At 39.0% G+C, this 17,539-nt stretch overlaps 1 protein-coding gene across 1 annotated transcript; it reads right to left on the bottom strand.

Moving 5' to 3' along the window:
* Positions 1–1,922: 1,922 nt before the first annotated feature.
* ALKBH3 (alkB homolog 3, alpha-ketoglutaratedependent dioxygenase) lies at positions 1,923–16,874 on the bottom strand (the record flags this gene model as incomplete). The annotated part of the gene is made up of 5 exons (XM_027898251.1): positions 1,923–4,356; positions 4,886–4,984; positions 12,271–12,480; positions 15,385–15,473; positions 16,667–16,874. Coding segments are annotated over 5 exons (699 nt in total), but the record flags the coding sequence as incomplete, so codon positions are not given.
* Between the last annotated feature and the right edge of the window lie 665 nt (positions 16,875–17,539).

Genomic DNA, 17,539 nt, shown 5'->3' with positions numbered 1-17,539 from the left:
TGCTAATACCACTATATGAAAATTCTGATTTCTTAACCCCTTCCTGGCACCCTGACTACTTCCACATTACTATTCTAGCTATATATTACTATATGTAGCTACACTGAGTCCACCATGACAAGTGGAAAATATAGAGCTAGAATTAATCCGACACAGAAGGAGTAAAACTGTCTGCGACTTCAAAGTTAATTGAAACTGAAAATCCTTAAGTTCTTTTCACAACAACAAAAAACAAACAAACCAACCAAAAAAAAAAACCAAAACAAAACAACCCCCCCCCAAAAAAAAAACCAAAAAAAACCACCAACCCCCAAAAAACCAAAAAAAAAACCAAAAAAGCACCCCATGGCAGAGAAATGACAGAACTTTGTTATTGATTATAAATGATGTGTGCTCAGATTAACTCAGTGTGGCCCAACAGTGCAATATTCAGTCAGATATACTTCAGCCTCATCGAGAGTTTGTGTTGGAACCAGTTGTGGGTTTTTTCAGAACAGCTCCATCCCGCATGTTCCCTCATGGAGGCAGGCCACCATCCATCCTTACCAAAGACAGCTTCCATTCATCCTCTCTTTACCATCAAGTCTGAGGGGCATTTTGGAAAAGGTCATGGCTGTTTTGGAAAGGGGAATCTTTACTGAGGTTACTAGTAGACTCCTGTCTGTTTGAAAGCCATGGACAATGAACAGTTTAGAGGAATGCAGATTTTGAGCTTTTCTTGGAAGAGACACACATAATAGGCTGAAATCTTTAAGGTCCCTTCCGACCCAAAACATTCTGTGTTTCTAAGAAACAGGAAAAGAGTAAACTCACAGTTTATATCTTCTACATAAAAAAAAATAATCACACCTGCACCAGGGAGCATATGAGATGTAATTAAATATGAACAAATGACAATGAAAGGGAGAGGGGAAAGGAAGAGGCTCCAAAAGGCAGTTTGTGAGATATAAGAATACAAGGAATATGGAAAATAAAATTCAGAGGTGCTCTATAGGCAAAGTAGCTCTTAGTATCATTGCAGTCCCTCATATGGACAGAGTCTGGTGATAACAGCAAAAATAAAACCCCCAGGCAACCTCCTTGCCCTCAAATCCTCCATATGTATAAGTAATATCTTTTGCTTTAAGTATTCTGAGTTTAAATGATTTTTCTAAAACTTCTGGCTGAGATTTTGTACTGTGAAAACAGTCCTGGGATGGAAGAAAGGAAACTTTATAACTGAAAAATAAGTCTTGGATGTCATTTTCAGAAATATTGTTTTCAAATCCATGTTACTAGGGGAAAGGTTCCTCCATCTATCTTTAAGTTAAAGAATGGAACATAACTGAGTATTTAGCATTCTAAATATGCTGCCCTCTGCACCTTACTCCAACAGCAGAAACTGCTGAACAGTATAGAAGAAACTTTGATGTTGTCCTGGTCTCTAATGAAAAATCTTTATGTACTGTGGGAACACCACCAGGCTCAAGACTTCTCAAATCTCACTTTTGCACACATACATTTTGAAAATTGCAAGAGTGCCTCAGCATTCAGGAACAAATGTCTACCTACAGGAAAAACATCCCTGCAGAAAGACCTCCTGAGGAAATGTGGGCTGGAATCTCCTCTGCTCAAAGCCATTTCCTGCTGTTCTGGCAGGCGGGAGGTTGCAGTCTGCTACCACCTGGCTAGGTGACTTTTTTGGGGAGGGGGTGGGGAGAGGAAGGAAGGACCCACAAGTTCCCAGCTGACGAAGAAACCTGACCTCTAGGCCAACTGTTCCCCTTGCAGCCAGGATACTCAGAAATGATGCCATGTGCCTTCTCCCCACTGTCAACCAGATTTGGATACAGCACACTTTACATGAGAGAGAACAGAACACAGCAGACCCCAGCAACAGAAAGGTATCACGGAACAGAGTTCTGGAGGATAGAGCGTTTATCTTATAAATCATTTTATTGTTGGGAAGGAAAACTTGGTCTTCTCCCAAATCAAAGGAAGTAAAGAAACTAAACTACAATTTGCAAACATTATAAATTGAAACCAAGAAAGGAAGTGAAAAACTGCTCTTCCACAACAGCATCAGCCTCCAGGGCCTACCATTAGTTATGTGCCATAGATTCATCAAATTCAAAGGAGTTGCAATTTCCATAGGCTGAAGTTTGGGGGGGTTAAGAGTGCCTGACTTGTCCCCATCTCCTATGCTCTCTTCAATCATGATGGCTCTTAACACAGTAAAAATAAATGTAGGTTGTATGAACTGATAGAGGCTGCAGTGTTGCCTTCTCAGAATACCTAGAGAAATTAGCACTGTCCCTTGGTTAAGGAAAAACACTCTGACAGGACTGCCAAACCTGGACACACGTACAGGGATGTCCACAAAGCTCCAGTGACCCAACGAAAGCAAACGTGGATTTAAGTGTCTGCTTCCTTCAACACTGATTCCCAAGAGTTACATCACAGAGCCTAGATCTTAGATTAAAATTCAAGGAATTAACATTACATATACTTCAAAAGCATATTTCTGTACGAACTGGGATGAAAATGAAGACATCATTAGATAACAGAGTAAGTTTTCTAATAACATTCATTCATTTTAGAAGAATAATGTATGGTGTAGAATGTATGGTAGAGAAAATTATTCTAGAAAATTATTCTGCCCAATTTCAGATCACAGAGACTGAAATGGCTTAACAGTCTGTCCTTCAGGTCATTAATAACATTAAAACATAGGCATAACTGAGTATTTATAACTTGACTGTTCTCATCAAGCAAGAATTTAAACCACAGCAAATGCTGGCTAAAAAAAGACAGATATTTTCTAAACACCAGCTTATTCTTACCCTAAAGAGGGATGTTAGCTTGCTTAACAAAACTAACATGTTACAAGGCGTGGAGTATTTACCTGTGTTTAGATGTGTCTTCAGGCAGACAGTGAAGACAGACCAAAGCTATGTTTTGATCCTGGACAGTGGATGCCATTTATCTGCACTGAGAATTTAATCATGTAGGCAGCACACCTGACTTAAAATCCAGAGTGCAGTCATCAGGTCACTGCTTCCCACCACCAGGTAAGTCGTACTTGAGGCAGGCAAACTTGAAGAACTTCAGCCAGTTAACCTAGAATCAGGCCTGAGGTGCTGACTGCTGATCTGTAACAGCAGATTCAAGAGATAACCCGCCAGGTAATATTCTTTAATGCAGTATGCATTGACCTAGGAGCAGTAGCACCAGTGTGAGTACTGTGCCTGGTGCTACTACACTCTACTTAGTGTAGATTTGTAATTCCCTTACATTGTGATTATAATAATTTAGTTCCAAATACTTGCCCAATTCTTCTAGGTATCAAATCTGGCAGTACAAGTCTAATTTTTAGAGATGCTGACATTTGCTCTTCCACCTGAAATCAATGGAAGCCACAACTCAATTGTGCCAAAACCAAAAAATAACCCAAGAAATTATTAACAAATTCTGCAAGTAATTTTTTTGCATCTCTTTGTGTCTATTTTCCTGCTTGAGGCACAGAGGTAACAGTTTTAAGCCAGCAGGGATGAAGGACTGCTAATACTCAATCCATAGGCAGCTCCAACCCGAGTGATAAGGCTCATGGCTAAGGTCTCTCTGTCACTTGCCTTTGCTTTCTCTTCTCTACATGGATAAACAGAATAAAGTCTGACCACAGAGTGCATGGCAGAAGAGAGCCTTTACCCTCTGTTCTAGTAGACACTGGTATAATTCAAGTAGTAATTTAAATTATGAAACTGATTGCTTAATTGGAAAAGACTCTGCAGATAAACAGCAATGCACTGCCTCTTGATGAAATGAGCAATGCTTTGAGAACATCACCAAGTGCAGCTTTATAATTTCTGTACACACACACACATAGATGGCTTTACATCAAGGAATCCCACTTTGTCATTACTTCAAACAAAGATCACTTACAGGTAAAGGAGAGACAAGACAAGGTGCAAAACTATTTGCTCACTGAATCTTTCTGCTTCAGATGGGACCTCTCAAATCTTTCATCTGCTTTGTGTTCTTATAAGAACAATCACTGCTGTTTCACAAACTTAAAGCCTGCAATTCAGTACCATGTAACAGCATATAATTTCTGTCCACGTAACACAGGCAGCTTCTGATTGCCAAAGATCTTCATAACATCGACTCTTTTCCCCATCATGTATTTCATGGAACTCTGTTCCTGTAAGGCTTCCTTTAAATCTGTAGCAATCTGAGGGTCTGGATCTGCTGCGGATGTAGACACAACGATGTCCAAGTGTCTCTTCACTTCCAAACTCCATCGGATTCTGGATAAATGATCCTAAAGGTCAAGTTGATCCGTGCATCTCTAGAATGATATTCCTTAGGCACTCGATGCTGTAAGTGGCATTAGGGGGAAAAAAAAAAAAGGAAAAAAAAACGCATGACCTTGTGCATTTAAAATACAGGTAATCAAACAACTAATAAAACCTTAATTTCCTGTAATGGTTTTTTTAATTCACATTTCTAAACATTTAGGCAAGGCAAAAAAATCAAGTTGTGACTGCTCAGAGCCACTGAAAAGGTTTTTGTATATTACTGTAGACTTCTTAAATTAAGCTACGTCACTTCGATATCCCAACTTCCTATACTGATATTGCTCTTTCCACTGCAGGCTGCAACCTTCCTTACTGAACTTTAATGCTGGAACATCTGAGCTGATTCCTATTGCATCACTTAGCACTTGAAAGAAAACCCATTGTTTCTCTGTCTGCTTTCAAATTCCAAGACAGAAAGCAATACTGTTGACCTGGAAAACAACTGTCACTGGAAGCAGAATGTCCCATAACTTTATGGGATTGCCTCGGGCATATTTGGAAAACTGCACTGCAACTAAACCAAACAAACAGTGTCAGGGAGTTCTTACCTGCCAATCCTCCTGGGTAGCTCCTTCCATCATCAAGAGAGTCCCATGGTCAAGGGGGATTTTTAGTCTTTCTACATAAGTATAGTCTCCATTCTCTTCCTAAAAAGAAACATTAGACACTGAAGAAGAAGGTATGTGCATTTGGCAGAAAACCAGTCCTCTACAGTAGAGCTTAAAAAGCTGTAAGGGGGGAGGAGGAAGCTCTTATAAAATCAAGAAGCCTAACTAAACATTTCTGTATCTGTATTTCATACAAAGTCCAGGAGTCAAGCATTTTAAGGATGAAAGAAGCCATTGTATCTCACTGCCTGTACAATACACGTAAAGTTCAACAAGTTCCTACATTTAGTGCAAAATTCTGGAGCAAGGCTGGGAACCTTTTGGAAACATCCACTCTTAAAATATTAACAGTTCTGTGTGGAGACATTCTGCAATAGCCACCCTGATTCCAAGTTAACTACTTCATCAAAAATACACATCTTCCTGCTATTCTAGGTTTGCCTTGGTTTGGACATTATATGCTGGTATTGTATTTGCTGGATGAAGAGCTTCTCCTATCTAAAAAATTAAATAAATCTCCTTTTCCTACAGTACCTTGTAAAACCAGTTGTCTCTAACCGTATCATCAGTAAGCCAAACAGACTGCTAAAATAGAAGGCAAATATTTTCACAACCTTTTGATATGTCTTTAGATTATGTACAACTCTTTTAAAGCTGAAATACAGCAACTGGACATAGTAACACCACGGCAGTAGCCTTCACACATGCCACATCACTGGGAATAGCAACTCTCTATTGCTTTGCACTACCCCTTCCAATTTTAAATCAGACTAAGTCAAATTGCTTAAGGGAGTCTATTATGACAACACAATTGTGACAGTAACCTCATCATAAAATCAGACTATGCATGACATTAGTATCTTCCAGAATGCCACACAGGCAGGTTTTATAATGCTCTATGTAATCCTTTAATATGTTCTCATTTTAGCCTTCAACAGCTGCAGAAAAAATTTGCTACAAACCTTGAACAACTTCCATTTAACATCTGGCCTACTTAATGTTGGCACTTCAAGTATTTCATTAACATTGAAATGTGAATAGGAAATGCAGAATGCCCTTAAATACAGAATGGCAGTATGTATTTTACCTTTTATAGATCTCTACTGCTAACTTAGGAAGGTGTCTAGGAAAAACAGAAAGCAACTCTCTAAAATGAGGAATTCGGGGCAGTTTCAAAATTTTTAACTAGGTTCCTTGAAGCTTAACTGTGCAGTGCCACAACTTGATACAGGTTTGTCTTTTTAAAAGATCATGGCTCACTGAAAAGCTTAAAATAATGAAGTAAAGTAACAATTACTGGAAAAATTATGTCCTAGACTAAAACAGAGTTTGATTTTCAGAAAAACAACTGGGAGTGTGTGTGTATAAAAAAGATGCAGATAGAAGGAAGACTGCAAATCTTCTAAAATGAAAAGAGCTGGATTGGGATCAAATCAGTTCCCAACAATAAAAAGCACCAGTTGATGTAATTGACTATTTATTTGCATCACTGTCACTTTCTGTTCACATCTGGGATCCGAAATCCCAGCATGAGAGAACTATTCAATATTGCTGGTGAAACTACTGGCACTTACTGGCTGTCCACTCGACTTCTGCATTCCTTCGGGATACCTAAGGGCCCAAGGCTGTGCTGGTGACTGATTAAGCTCACTCAGCCTCTGGAATCAAGGGAAGCTGAGGGCACTCAGAAACACTTTTAATATGTATTCTTTGCAAAGACAATGTATAACATATTTTTAAGCTTCTAGAATTATTAGACATTTATCTCACTCTATTAAAAGCAAGGTGTAATGCCAAAAACAGTTTCTTAACTTCAGTGAAAACAAGGAAAAAATTTCAAAAATAGGTATTATAAACATGACTGCTGATGAAAAGCAGGGAAATACCATTGCATGGCTGTTTTCTATTTCAGAGGATTACATCATTTCACTTTGTGGATGGAAACAGTGGGCTTATTTTTATCTCTTGCTCATCTTGATTAAAAAGGAATTCTGCTAAGATAAATGATTCATGACAAAACATCCTTTCGGCTTAGAAAAATCACTATGTAAAAGCAACAGTTACTTTCTGTTTTAAATGGGGCATCTCTGAGCTTTGTTTTACTTAGAGAAAGAGATTTTTATGTCAATTGGTTTTGATAAGCCAGTGAACTTATTAAGGTTTTACCTTCTTACATGTCACTACTAACACTGTCAACCAAAGCTCATTTAAGAGCTTTTATCCCTAGAGCTGATGACATACAAAAAGGTCAGTTGAGTTTCAGAGGTCAAAAAAGTTTATGAAAAAAATTTATTTTTGACATCTAAGCCAGAAAAGACTTTCTGGTAACAAACATCTAAAGAAGTGCATCAGGTAACTTTTATCCACTCACTTTGTAATTCTGTACGTGTATTACAAAACCAGCTGCTTACAAGAATAGGTATAGTAAAGTAACTGTTCTGGTTTTTAGTATATTAGAATTTTCATAATCTTGAGTTCCACATTTAATACAATCCAAGCTTTACACTGTCCAAGTACAGTAATTACAGTAACTACAGTTAATAAGTGAGGAAAGCTCAGTATGATTTGATGGGAAGCTGTGAATACAAAATCTGTAAGTGCTCCTGGATTCCATCAAGATTGTTTTCTTAAAATGGTACCAAAATTAAAAAAAAAAAAAAAAGAGAAAATATCTACTATAAATCTGTACACATCACCCGAGTTTGTTTCTTAAGTCTCTTAAGGAAACTTAAATTTCTTAAGTTTGTTTCTTAAGTCTCTTAAGTCTCTTAAGTTTCTTAAGGAAAGTTTATTGCTATAACATTAGGAAATGGGTTCTGGGTAGTGTGAAAGCTTCTTCTATTATAAGGAAAATAAATGGAAACATCCTGTAGAAAAAAGTATACATAATAATGCACTTATACAGGCAAACGATGCAAAATAATTTTCAATGGCTAAAGTCAGCATAGAGAATGCTGGCTTCTAGTTCTTCTCCTTCACCTATTTACCTACTACCAAGAGAATTATCCTTACAAAACTTAAAGATCTCCTATTTTTCAGACTTCGTCTTGCTTGTATCCCTCTCTTCCAGTTTACTCCTCTGCCACCAGGTGTGTAAACATGCTCCTTCACAACAAAGTAATCTCATCTATCAGTACTTCTGCATTTTTACCAGTTAATTTTCCCTATCTCTGACAAAATCCTCACTGTGGTTCTTTTCTTCATGCGTTTAGTAATAACGAATATCAATTATATTGCCGTTTCCTCACATAATACACCTGCCTGCCTACACAGGCCTACCCTTAAACTCCCTGAGTCTTTCTGCAGCTGACCTAGCAGACTGCAAGTGAGATTGCTCTAAAGCACTCCCATCTTCCTCTCTGCTTGTCTATAGCTTCACAAGTCCTGCCAACACTGGTGGACAACACCTCCTCCTACTCTGCAGCCAGGCTGTCTGAGAGCCTCCTTCATGCCAATCTAAAAGTTCAATCCTCTTCATCCTGATCTGAATCTCTTTCTACTATGCTCCACATATCCCCACATTTGTCTTCAACTAGGCCTGTCAGGCCTGTTTCCAAAAGTACTAGGTGATCTTTACCTGCTGCTAGAACAGCTACTCAAGGACAGAAGAAAAAGAGTGTACTTTAGTGATTCATTTCAAGGACAGACCCATATGGAGGCTGATTCTTAGAACACCAGGAACATCCTGCTATTACCTAACACACACGTGAAGCTCCCTCTCTTCCCAGCACCCATCAGTTTCCTTGGTTACAGATGGAAAAAGAGCAAGCTGGCAGCTGGTGTTCCAACTCCTTCCAGAGTTCTCATAGCAGTTCTCTGGACAAGGGCACCCAGCTGGTCCTTATGGCACCAGAGCCACAGAGCATCTCCCAGTGGAATGTGGGAGCTCAGTGGGACTTTAAGTACCACCCTTCACTGCTGAACTAGCATTTCACACTCAGCTTCCAGGAGAACCTAATCAGATAACCTGGCACGGTCTCAGAGTTGAGCAATGACAAGAGTAAAAAATGGTAGTGAGACTCTATTGGAAAAAACCCATCTAACAGAGTGGAATCAATTCCTCTGGAGCAGGAGGATGAAGTCATGTACATGTGGGACTGGGGGCTTGAGGCTGTGACAAGAATGGGAGCAGGTCACAGTGCTGCAGTGGTGACACACTGTAGACAAGCAGGAGAGGACTTGTGGACTAAACCAGCAGCTGTGTGAACTATGCATGAATCACAGCTCTAAAGCAAAGCATTTGTCTCCTGGTTTCGGTGTAGGCAGGAGCTACAACAAGAAAGCAAGAGGAAAGTTAAAGTAATTTACTGGAACTAGAAGAAATCAGACCACTGTAGACTTTGAACTACCAAGTAGGCATCCAAAAAAACCTAGAAACCATTTGAAGTAAAGGAAAAATATCAGCTGCAACCACATAACTGGTCCAAGTAAACAGAAAAGTCTGTATTTAGAAGAAAGAATGATTAAAATGAAAAATCCCAGCAGGAAAAATAAAACGGTTTCTGACATCATGTTAATTCCCATGAAAAGTCTCCTTATTCCAGAGGGGAATTTACACCTAAAATGTATTTTTACCTTTTTTTTACATGCACCGGGTTGAAAACTCGGTAAGAATTATTTCTATTTACCCGCAAGGGATGCTTGTTTAAGCAGATTCAATAGGCTACACTTCTCTATACTCCTTTACCCTCTATTAAATGATGAACATTTACTCATCCAGTACAGTACTCATCAAAAAAGAAAAACAGAGGACCGAACCTTTCCTTCCCCTCACCCTAGAACAATTTTCAGGAAAACAAAAATACCACTTGCACCTCAGTAAATTTTTTTGTTGTTTAATTTTTGCCAAGGGAAAAAAGATTTCATTGTGTGACTGTTTCAGAGTGGTTTATATAAACGCTACCAAATTACTACCAGACAAATGTTGAAATTCACACAAACACGCACAATAGAAACAACTCACCAATACTACTGGTTGTCTTTTCAGTTAGAGAAATAGGATTTTATTCACTAGTAAGTTCATTCACATTTGAAGATATAATCTCAAAAATATCTGTAGAGATAAAACCATGAAGTCTCTGTAGATTCTTATCTAGTATTCTTCAACAGCCCTTCAAGATGTGACCTCACTTGTGGTACATACTGTTTTGTTCACAGTACATGATCCCACACAGGCAACTAGTATGTTCATTACATCTTTCAATTCAAAATACTTAAAAGGACCTATAAGAACAGAGGGAAATAAAGGCCTTTCAAATCCTAGAATCTGAAATAGTAGAACGTTGGCCCTCAAAGAGGCTTAATTATGGGAGGAAAAGTGTTTACTTTCTTTTTCCCTCCTCAGCGAAGACTAACTCTGAAAAGCCCAAAGTACTGATATTCAGATTACAAACCAGGGAGGAGAGCCTGCGTGTCTGTGATGATCATTAATCTGAATTCCTTTTCCCTAGACTACTTTGCTCTTCCTGTATCTTGCTTTGGAACAAAGTAATGTTCAAATGTCAAATATCTACAGTTTTAACTTTCTCTTAATGAAAGAGACAATGCTACAGTACAACAGAATAGGAAAATTACTTACTTGGTGGTACAGCCTGAAAGGCTGTAATTTTCATTAAAGCCTCTTGTAACTCCCACTTAGCAAGGCATCTAGTGTCATATGATGCTCTCAGAAAACTGCAGGCTTTGGGAATGTGCAAAGAATACGTAACGTGTGCCATATAATTATTAACTATGAGTTCCTTTAGATGGAGGATGCACTTAATAGCAACTTATTTGAAGATCACTCTACACGTGGGGATTCTACCCTAGAAACAGGCATGTCGCACTTGCTTCACAGGTAGCAAGACTCAGCTAGTCAGAAATATCCCATCAAAGGTGATGAAGAAAAATGAGGAGAGCTTAAGGAATACATCTATAGAAAATCACCTGTCTCAGGAAGAAAAGGGAAGAGATTGTGCAGCACAGATCAAAGAAGGTGGCCAACTATGAATGGCACAGACTGAACTTCCCCCTTTGTTCATAGCGGGGTTTTTGCAGAAAATAGAAAAAAAAGACATCTTACTCAAGAACTCAGATTGACTTTTAGGAGGGAACCTGCAAAGTTTATACCGAAATCTAAATGGCTTTTTTCTGACCCACTGATGGGGAACATGGGCACTTCTAGAAATTAATCCAAGCACTGTTTACAGTTTCCTAGAAGAATGAACTTTCCAGCTGACATTTTGTCATCAACACAGCATTAAGGATACTTACTCATGCTATGCCCACTGACATAATGCACTGGTTATGTGATCTCATGCTCAGGGACCAATATTAAATTCACCTCAGGTGACAAAGAATTTACAAATTAGAGAACTGGTGAAAAATACAAACTATTTATTTCTTTTCTGGTCGGATTTCCAACCTTTGCTGTTCACAACTAGGTGACCCAAGGTGACTCTTGATGGGGAGATTTCAGTATGTCAGCACAGTTTTCCAGCAGGCTGATAATCATCACCTCTGCTTTCTGTATTACTTATTCATAATAAATAGCAACATAAGCAGACAGCAAACTTCTTCCTGAAGTTCTCAAAGACTACACAATCAGAAAATACATCTGAAAAGGACATCTTAAAATAAAGTAAAATCTTTTACTTGGATAAATACAAACTGCCAAGTTTAAGTTGGCTTGTAAACAAAGCATTCCAAAGCACAGCATTTTATCTAGAAAGAGTATTCACTACTGAATCACCAACTGTCTCCTGAAATGATATTCCACACATGCCTCCTTATCAAAGTAAAGGATCTCTGTTTAGTCTGTGAAATGTGATGCAACAGTTTCCATGGTATTTTATGGAAAAGAAATGAGCTTCTTCCCTTTGTTCACTGTCCCTCAATCTGAACACACATATCAGAGCGCAAACATTGTTAAGAGGATTTTTACTTAAAGAGCAGTCAGAACTACTCTTCATCCCACATTACACTTTACATAACATTGGCCCGAGTTTAAGAAAATGGTACCAACTCTTTGATTCACTTGCACAGAGTAAGTCGACTTTCAGCATCGCTGATCTCATTTCAAGTACCAGGACCCTTATTGAGGCAGAAAGGTGCCCAGGTCGCAATTTCACTACAGCACACTATTAGCGTGGCCCTATCCCCATCCTCAGGATTTCCCGTTCCATGTGATGGATTTCTTGATCCATACGTTTATTCCACAGAACTTTACTAGTTCTGCTTTCATTGTTAACTATGAAAAGCTTTCCTAATTAAGTTCTCTAAACAGGGGGAAAATAATAAACATATTAGTAGCTATAAGACTGTCTAAGTGTGATATAAACACTCACAGGGGAAGGTTTCTTTCTCATCTCAAACGTCCGAGTAGCACCAAAGCTGAGCGAGGCAATGGTGGGATTTTTTCCCAGCGATGGTTCATCGTCACTGTGCCAGTCCACACTGTCCTTCTCATTTCGGTAGAGGTTGCAGAGAAGAGAGTTGAAGGTGTAGCCAGTGAACTCTTCAATGCGCTCCTTCAGCACAGTCAGCAGAGGATGCCACTGCGGTCAATGCAGAGGGGAAGGGTAAATGCAGTGAAAGCAGGCGAGCGGCAGGTAACATAACACACAGGGTGAAAACTACTAAGGAGCAAAATATACTGCACTCGAATCACAATAAACTTAAAATCAAACAAATGACTCACCACAATTCTGATTATATTTTTAGCACGGTGGAGGAACAGGCTTTCTGGGAAATATGCATATGTTACCCATCGCTCAATACTAAATCATCTCTTGAAACTGTGAAGCCGGGCTGCCTTTCACACTAATGCAGGCAATCAGGGACTAAATGATACACTCTCAATTGCCTGCAGCTGTTGACAGAGAACAAGAGGAGGCAGTTGGCCTAACATGGCCCCCTGTCCTCGCTCTGTCAGCACAGCTTATTGAGCTCAACTCATCACCTCCTGGGGTTTTGACTCCAACATTGTAACTTTCCAGTGGGTCACAGAACCAATGTGACTGGCTGGAATTTCATCCTTCCCTTTGCTAACATCTTGCCCAGTCCACAGCCCAGGGCAGCTCTTCACATTCCATTACAACTCAGTCCAATTATTAATGTTATAAACGTACATCGTGACTTTCATCTGTCAGAATGCTTTTAAGAGCTACACAAGTATATAAAGAAAGAAAAAAAAAGCCAAAATAATGGAGGCCAGAATTTTTGCCCATTATATAAGCAGAAATAGAGATCAAGAGAGGACAAGAATATGATTCCAAATCTTCCAGTGCATCACTGGCAGAAGAAGCAACAGACAGCAGGAACTATTTTCTAGTATCCACCTCTAATAATCAAGGCTACACTTCCTTCTTTCAAAACTTACACATATTTAAGGGGCATATAACTTACTGGTCACACTGCCGGAGCCTCAAAATACCATCTTTCTCTGCTGGGGTATTTCTGAGTCACTCCTTCAAGGACTAAGCATCACGTGAATAATTAATTATACATAAATATAGCTTGCAGCTATGGGAAATGTAGGGAAATCAGTAATACCACCTGAAAAAGGGTTTGCTTGCAATTGGGCTGCCTGAATGTGCATAAGGGTACAACAGGAATTATTGAAAGCACTTTTCAGTGACCAACTAGGACCAGATTTCTTCAATTCTTATCACAAAAGTATGTATTACTAAATATGTTACCATATAGTGGATTTTGCACTGGAAATCCCACTAAAAACCTGCTGCATTGGAAGTAATTTTGTTGAAACATTACTGTGTCACCAAGTATATCACTGCTCACAAAGAAACATTTTCTAATACCAAAATTCATTTAGGCAAGAGCACTGGATTAAATCAAGCAATGCTGCAATCACACCAAGTCTTATGAAACAAAAAAGGAGGCACACAAAGCTAATTACTCCTGCAGACCAAGTGTTTAAGGCAGTAACTGGTTTTGACCAAGCTGTGCACTAAATTACATTTTACTCAGGATATTTTTGTGATAAGAAGCCTTTTCTACAGGTAAGGACTGTGCTTTTTATACCATCCACTGCTTCTTCTAGGCTTCAGGTATTGCCATATACAAAGCCAAGTGAAATGTCAGGGTGTCCATGTGCCTATGTATCTGCCCGTGGGCAGCCAGGGAAGGACTGGCTCCCAGCTCCCACTGCATCTAATTTTCTGTTCGAGTTTCTTTCTCTTGGTAAACAGATGAATTATTCAGGGATAAAAGAATCAGCATGTGTGACTGATTTAGGCCTTGTACCTTTTGGATGAGAAAAACAAGCCACTGGCCCAAGGAATGCTAACTCTGATCTTTATGCAAACTGAGACAAAACCGTAAATTCAGGGTATATGGGCTCTATCCAATCCAAGCAGCAATGGCTTCCGCAATAGGCAGTTCTGAACTGGATTTAAGTCATTAGTGTACAACACAATGATTTTGTGGGGGCAGTTCCAGTCCCTAAAGCCACTCAACTTCCAGAAGTCCATTTAAATTAGTATTTCACAAATGAGTAAAAAAAAAAAAAAAATTGCCTATTTTCCCACCACAAGTTGCACAAGTTATAATTTTTAACTGCAGTATCTTTGAGACTGCAAAATCTTCACAACTCACCATGTTAAATAACGTCTTTCCAACTTTTCCCAAAGTGAGCCCTGCTAGGAGGTACCCTGCTTTGGCAACAGTTTTGGGACTCGGGACACTTTTCTCTCATGCTACCCAGCCTTCAACAGTGCTACCTAAATTGTGGTTCAGAACACTGTAGCCTACTGTCAAGGAAATTCCAAACAAAGCAATACCAGGAGACAGGCTGATGGGACAACAGGCTGGAAGACAGAGAGACAGAGGGGAAGAGAAGGAGAGAGAGAGAGGGAGAGCGCACGAGCAGGAACAAAACATCACTGTGTCACTCAGAAGGTTTTTAACTCTTCCAAAACAGTGTGGGAAATTACCTCATACAATCTGGAGTTGCTGAGCAGACTGGTTGCATGTGTGAATTTCACAGCATCCACACAGGAATCAAAATATGCCTCTCATTTAAGCAGTACTGAATCTAAGTGTTTCTGAAAGGAACAATTTCAGTGACTGCTATTATTGTATCTTTACAACAAAAAACTCAGCAGGACTGTGTTGCACTACAACCTCCCATATAAAGATGCTTGGAGTAAGTCACACAGAGCCATTTAAAGTTTCATCCAAAGCAGACCTTTAAACTCTAGAGTGATAACTTTCTCTTGGCAACATTTAGCAACTAAATCACGCTCCTCTCAGGCAAGCCACTCATAAAGTTTATTTTATAAAATTGTCCACAATCCAGTAGAATCTGTTGCTGATTACAAATGAAAAGCTTACAGATACTCTACATAACAGTAAAGGATAGAGGGAATTATTGTTTTTTGATCTCTGCAAAGGATTTCTCTGTAGGCAATAATATAAGGAAACAGTAAGCATATACATACATTTGGATTTGGTTGCATTGTTATCCTGGAGTAGGTGTAAGGAAGTTCCCCATACCAGGATGTAAGCCGTGGTTCCTCAAAAGATACTTCTGAAAAAAAGCAAAGCAGGAGGACTTTCTCAATTGCCTTATCAAAGGGTTTGAAAATGGAAAGATGATGCAATTCTGCCAAGAAACTTGATCAAAAAGAGATTGTCCACTCACCTAAAATTAAAAAGCAAACCTTTAAAATCCTCAGCTTTACGTAATGAACTCATATGAAGGAATAAGATTATTCAAACTCAGGCCTGTCTCTGCAGGAGGAATTACCTTGCCAGAATCTTGAAACCACATCCATTTGTTTGCCTCTATGCCGGACAGGGCAAGGACTGGATGAGGTAAAGATGACAAAATGAAACTGAGATTTTATTTATAATTCTGGATTGGTTTATATTCTCCTGCTTCCAGTGCCCAATATGCTGGCAAAAGTTGCAAGATGCAGAGGGATCCACTGGAAAGAGTGAAGTGGAAAGGACAGTACCATCAATGGGACACTACAGAAGCAGAATGTAGCAAGGTTAGACACAAGTAATATTTTGCCAAATGCATGTCTGATCTGCGGTGTAACACAAGCATAAAGTTAAAAATACTTTCAACTTCTGAAAAGACTATCTTGGTAACTATTTCTCATGTTTGACAGGTAACATTCTTCGTTATATTGTACCTTTATTACAAAGCCAAGAAATACACATGTTGAAGACATTTTCCAGTCTCTTCCACTACTCCGATATATTATCTTACATCCGTTCCTGACTGAAATCAAAATTTAGCTAGAACAGGTGCCCCTTAGTGAACAAATACAGAATAGCAGTCTCTTCTCTTACTGCATACTGGAGCTAATAAGCAAAGACAAGGGAAAAGGAACACGCTCTGCAGGGATTTTAAGTGAAAGAGGCAAAAAATGTACCTCACAACAGAAACGTCCAAGAACAGTTTTTACAGCATCCCTGGGAGACTCTATGAAGGGATGATGACCAGACTTAATCTTAAAATAAGAGTGAGAAAAGGAACTAGAGATGACAGGCGAGTTTAATTTGGAAAGATTTCATTTAATTGACAATAGTAACAAGGTGGTAGAGATTGAAAAATAAGCAGCAGTACTGTTCAGATATGCACAGAAAACCTGCAAGGAAATTTGAAGGAGTGGTAATACGAAAAATAAAAGCAATTACAAACAATGTACAGATTTTGTAATGGAATTGACCTGGGAATGACCTGAAAATCTGGTCTACACCTGGCCTTACCCTGCCTGATGTGAGTTCGCTGACCCCAGGGTATGTCTTGGAGAAGTTGTTCAAACATCCAGTCTGCCTGTTCTGAGTCAATAAAGCCAGGAATCAAATGAATCCTAAGGACGAAAAAGATGAAGAAAAGATGGAAGGAATATACATTTTTATACCTGCTTTGGTAAAATATTCTAATTTCCAGGATTCCCAAAGCAGTTAAAAATGGCTGCAATGAATCAGATCAAAAGTCAAAGTCCAGTATCCCATTTGTGACGCCAGGCAAAAGCAGGAGTGAAGGAGAGAACAGAAGAGCTCCTGTGGAGTCTTACTCTCACCAAATATATAGTTGCTTTTCAAAACTTATAAAAACACATGACACCACCAATATACCATGAATCCCAGAATCAGCAATGTACTGTGAAAAATGGCATCCTTTTGCTTCACATCTGATAAATCAGATAGCCCTGATTATGGTAATACAATCAACATAAGTAAATAACTGCCCTTTATTCACCATCTCCATGTTGCTCAGAATTTGATAGCCCTTTACCCCTACTGTCAATCCCTCCTGTCATTCTATTCTCCTTTTCCAAGCACAAGAGCCCTACAGTATTTAATCTCTCCTATTTTTTTTCATTTCTCTATGTACATTTGATGTTTTGACTGTACTAACAGTCATTCAGGAACTACAGCTGCTGTAGTGGCTGCAGAGTAGGAATGTTGCTCACAGCAGTGGACTTTCACAAGTAATCCATGCTCCAAAGATATGACAATAAGCGTTAAAGGTGCTAAAAAAAAGATGCAAAATCTGATTATTAACTTTCCCAAAATATATATATTCCATCAACGTATTATGAAAACAAACTCCAGAAAATGAAGAATAACCCAGCT

Source organism: Empidonax traillii, unplaced genomic scaffold, assembly GCF_003031625.1.
Source record: "Empidonax traillii isolate 1590-97213 ecotype Southwest subspecies unplaced genomic scaffold, ASM303162v1 scaffold587:size399798, whole genome shotgun sequence".
Lineage (NCBI taxonomy): Eukaryota > Metazoa > Chordata > Aves > Passeriformes > Tyrannidae > Empidonax > Empidonax traillii.
The sequence above is the reverse complement of the archived record's forward strand: the minus strand, read 5'-3'. Positions and strand labels throughout refer to the sequence as shown.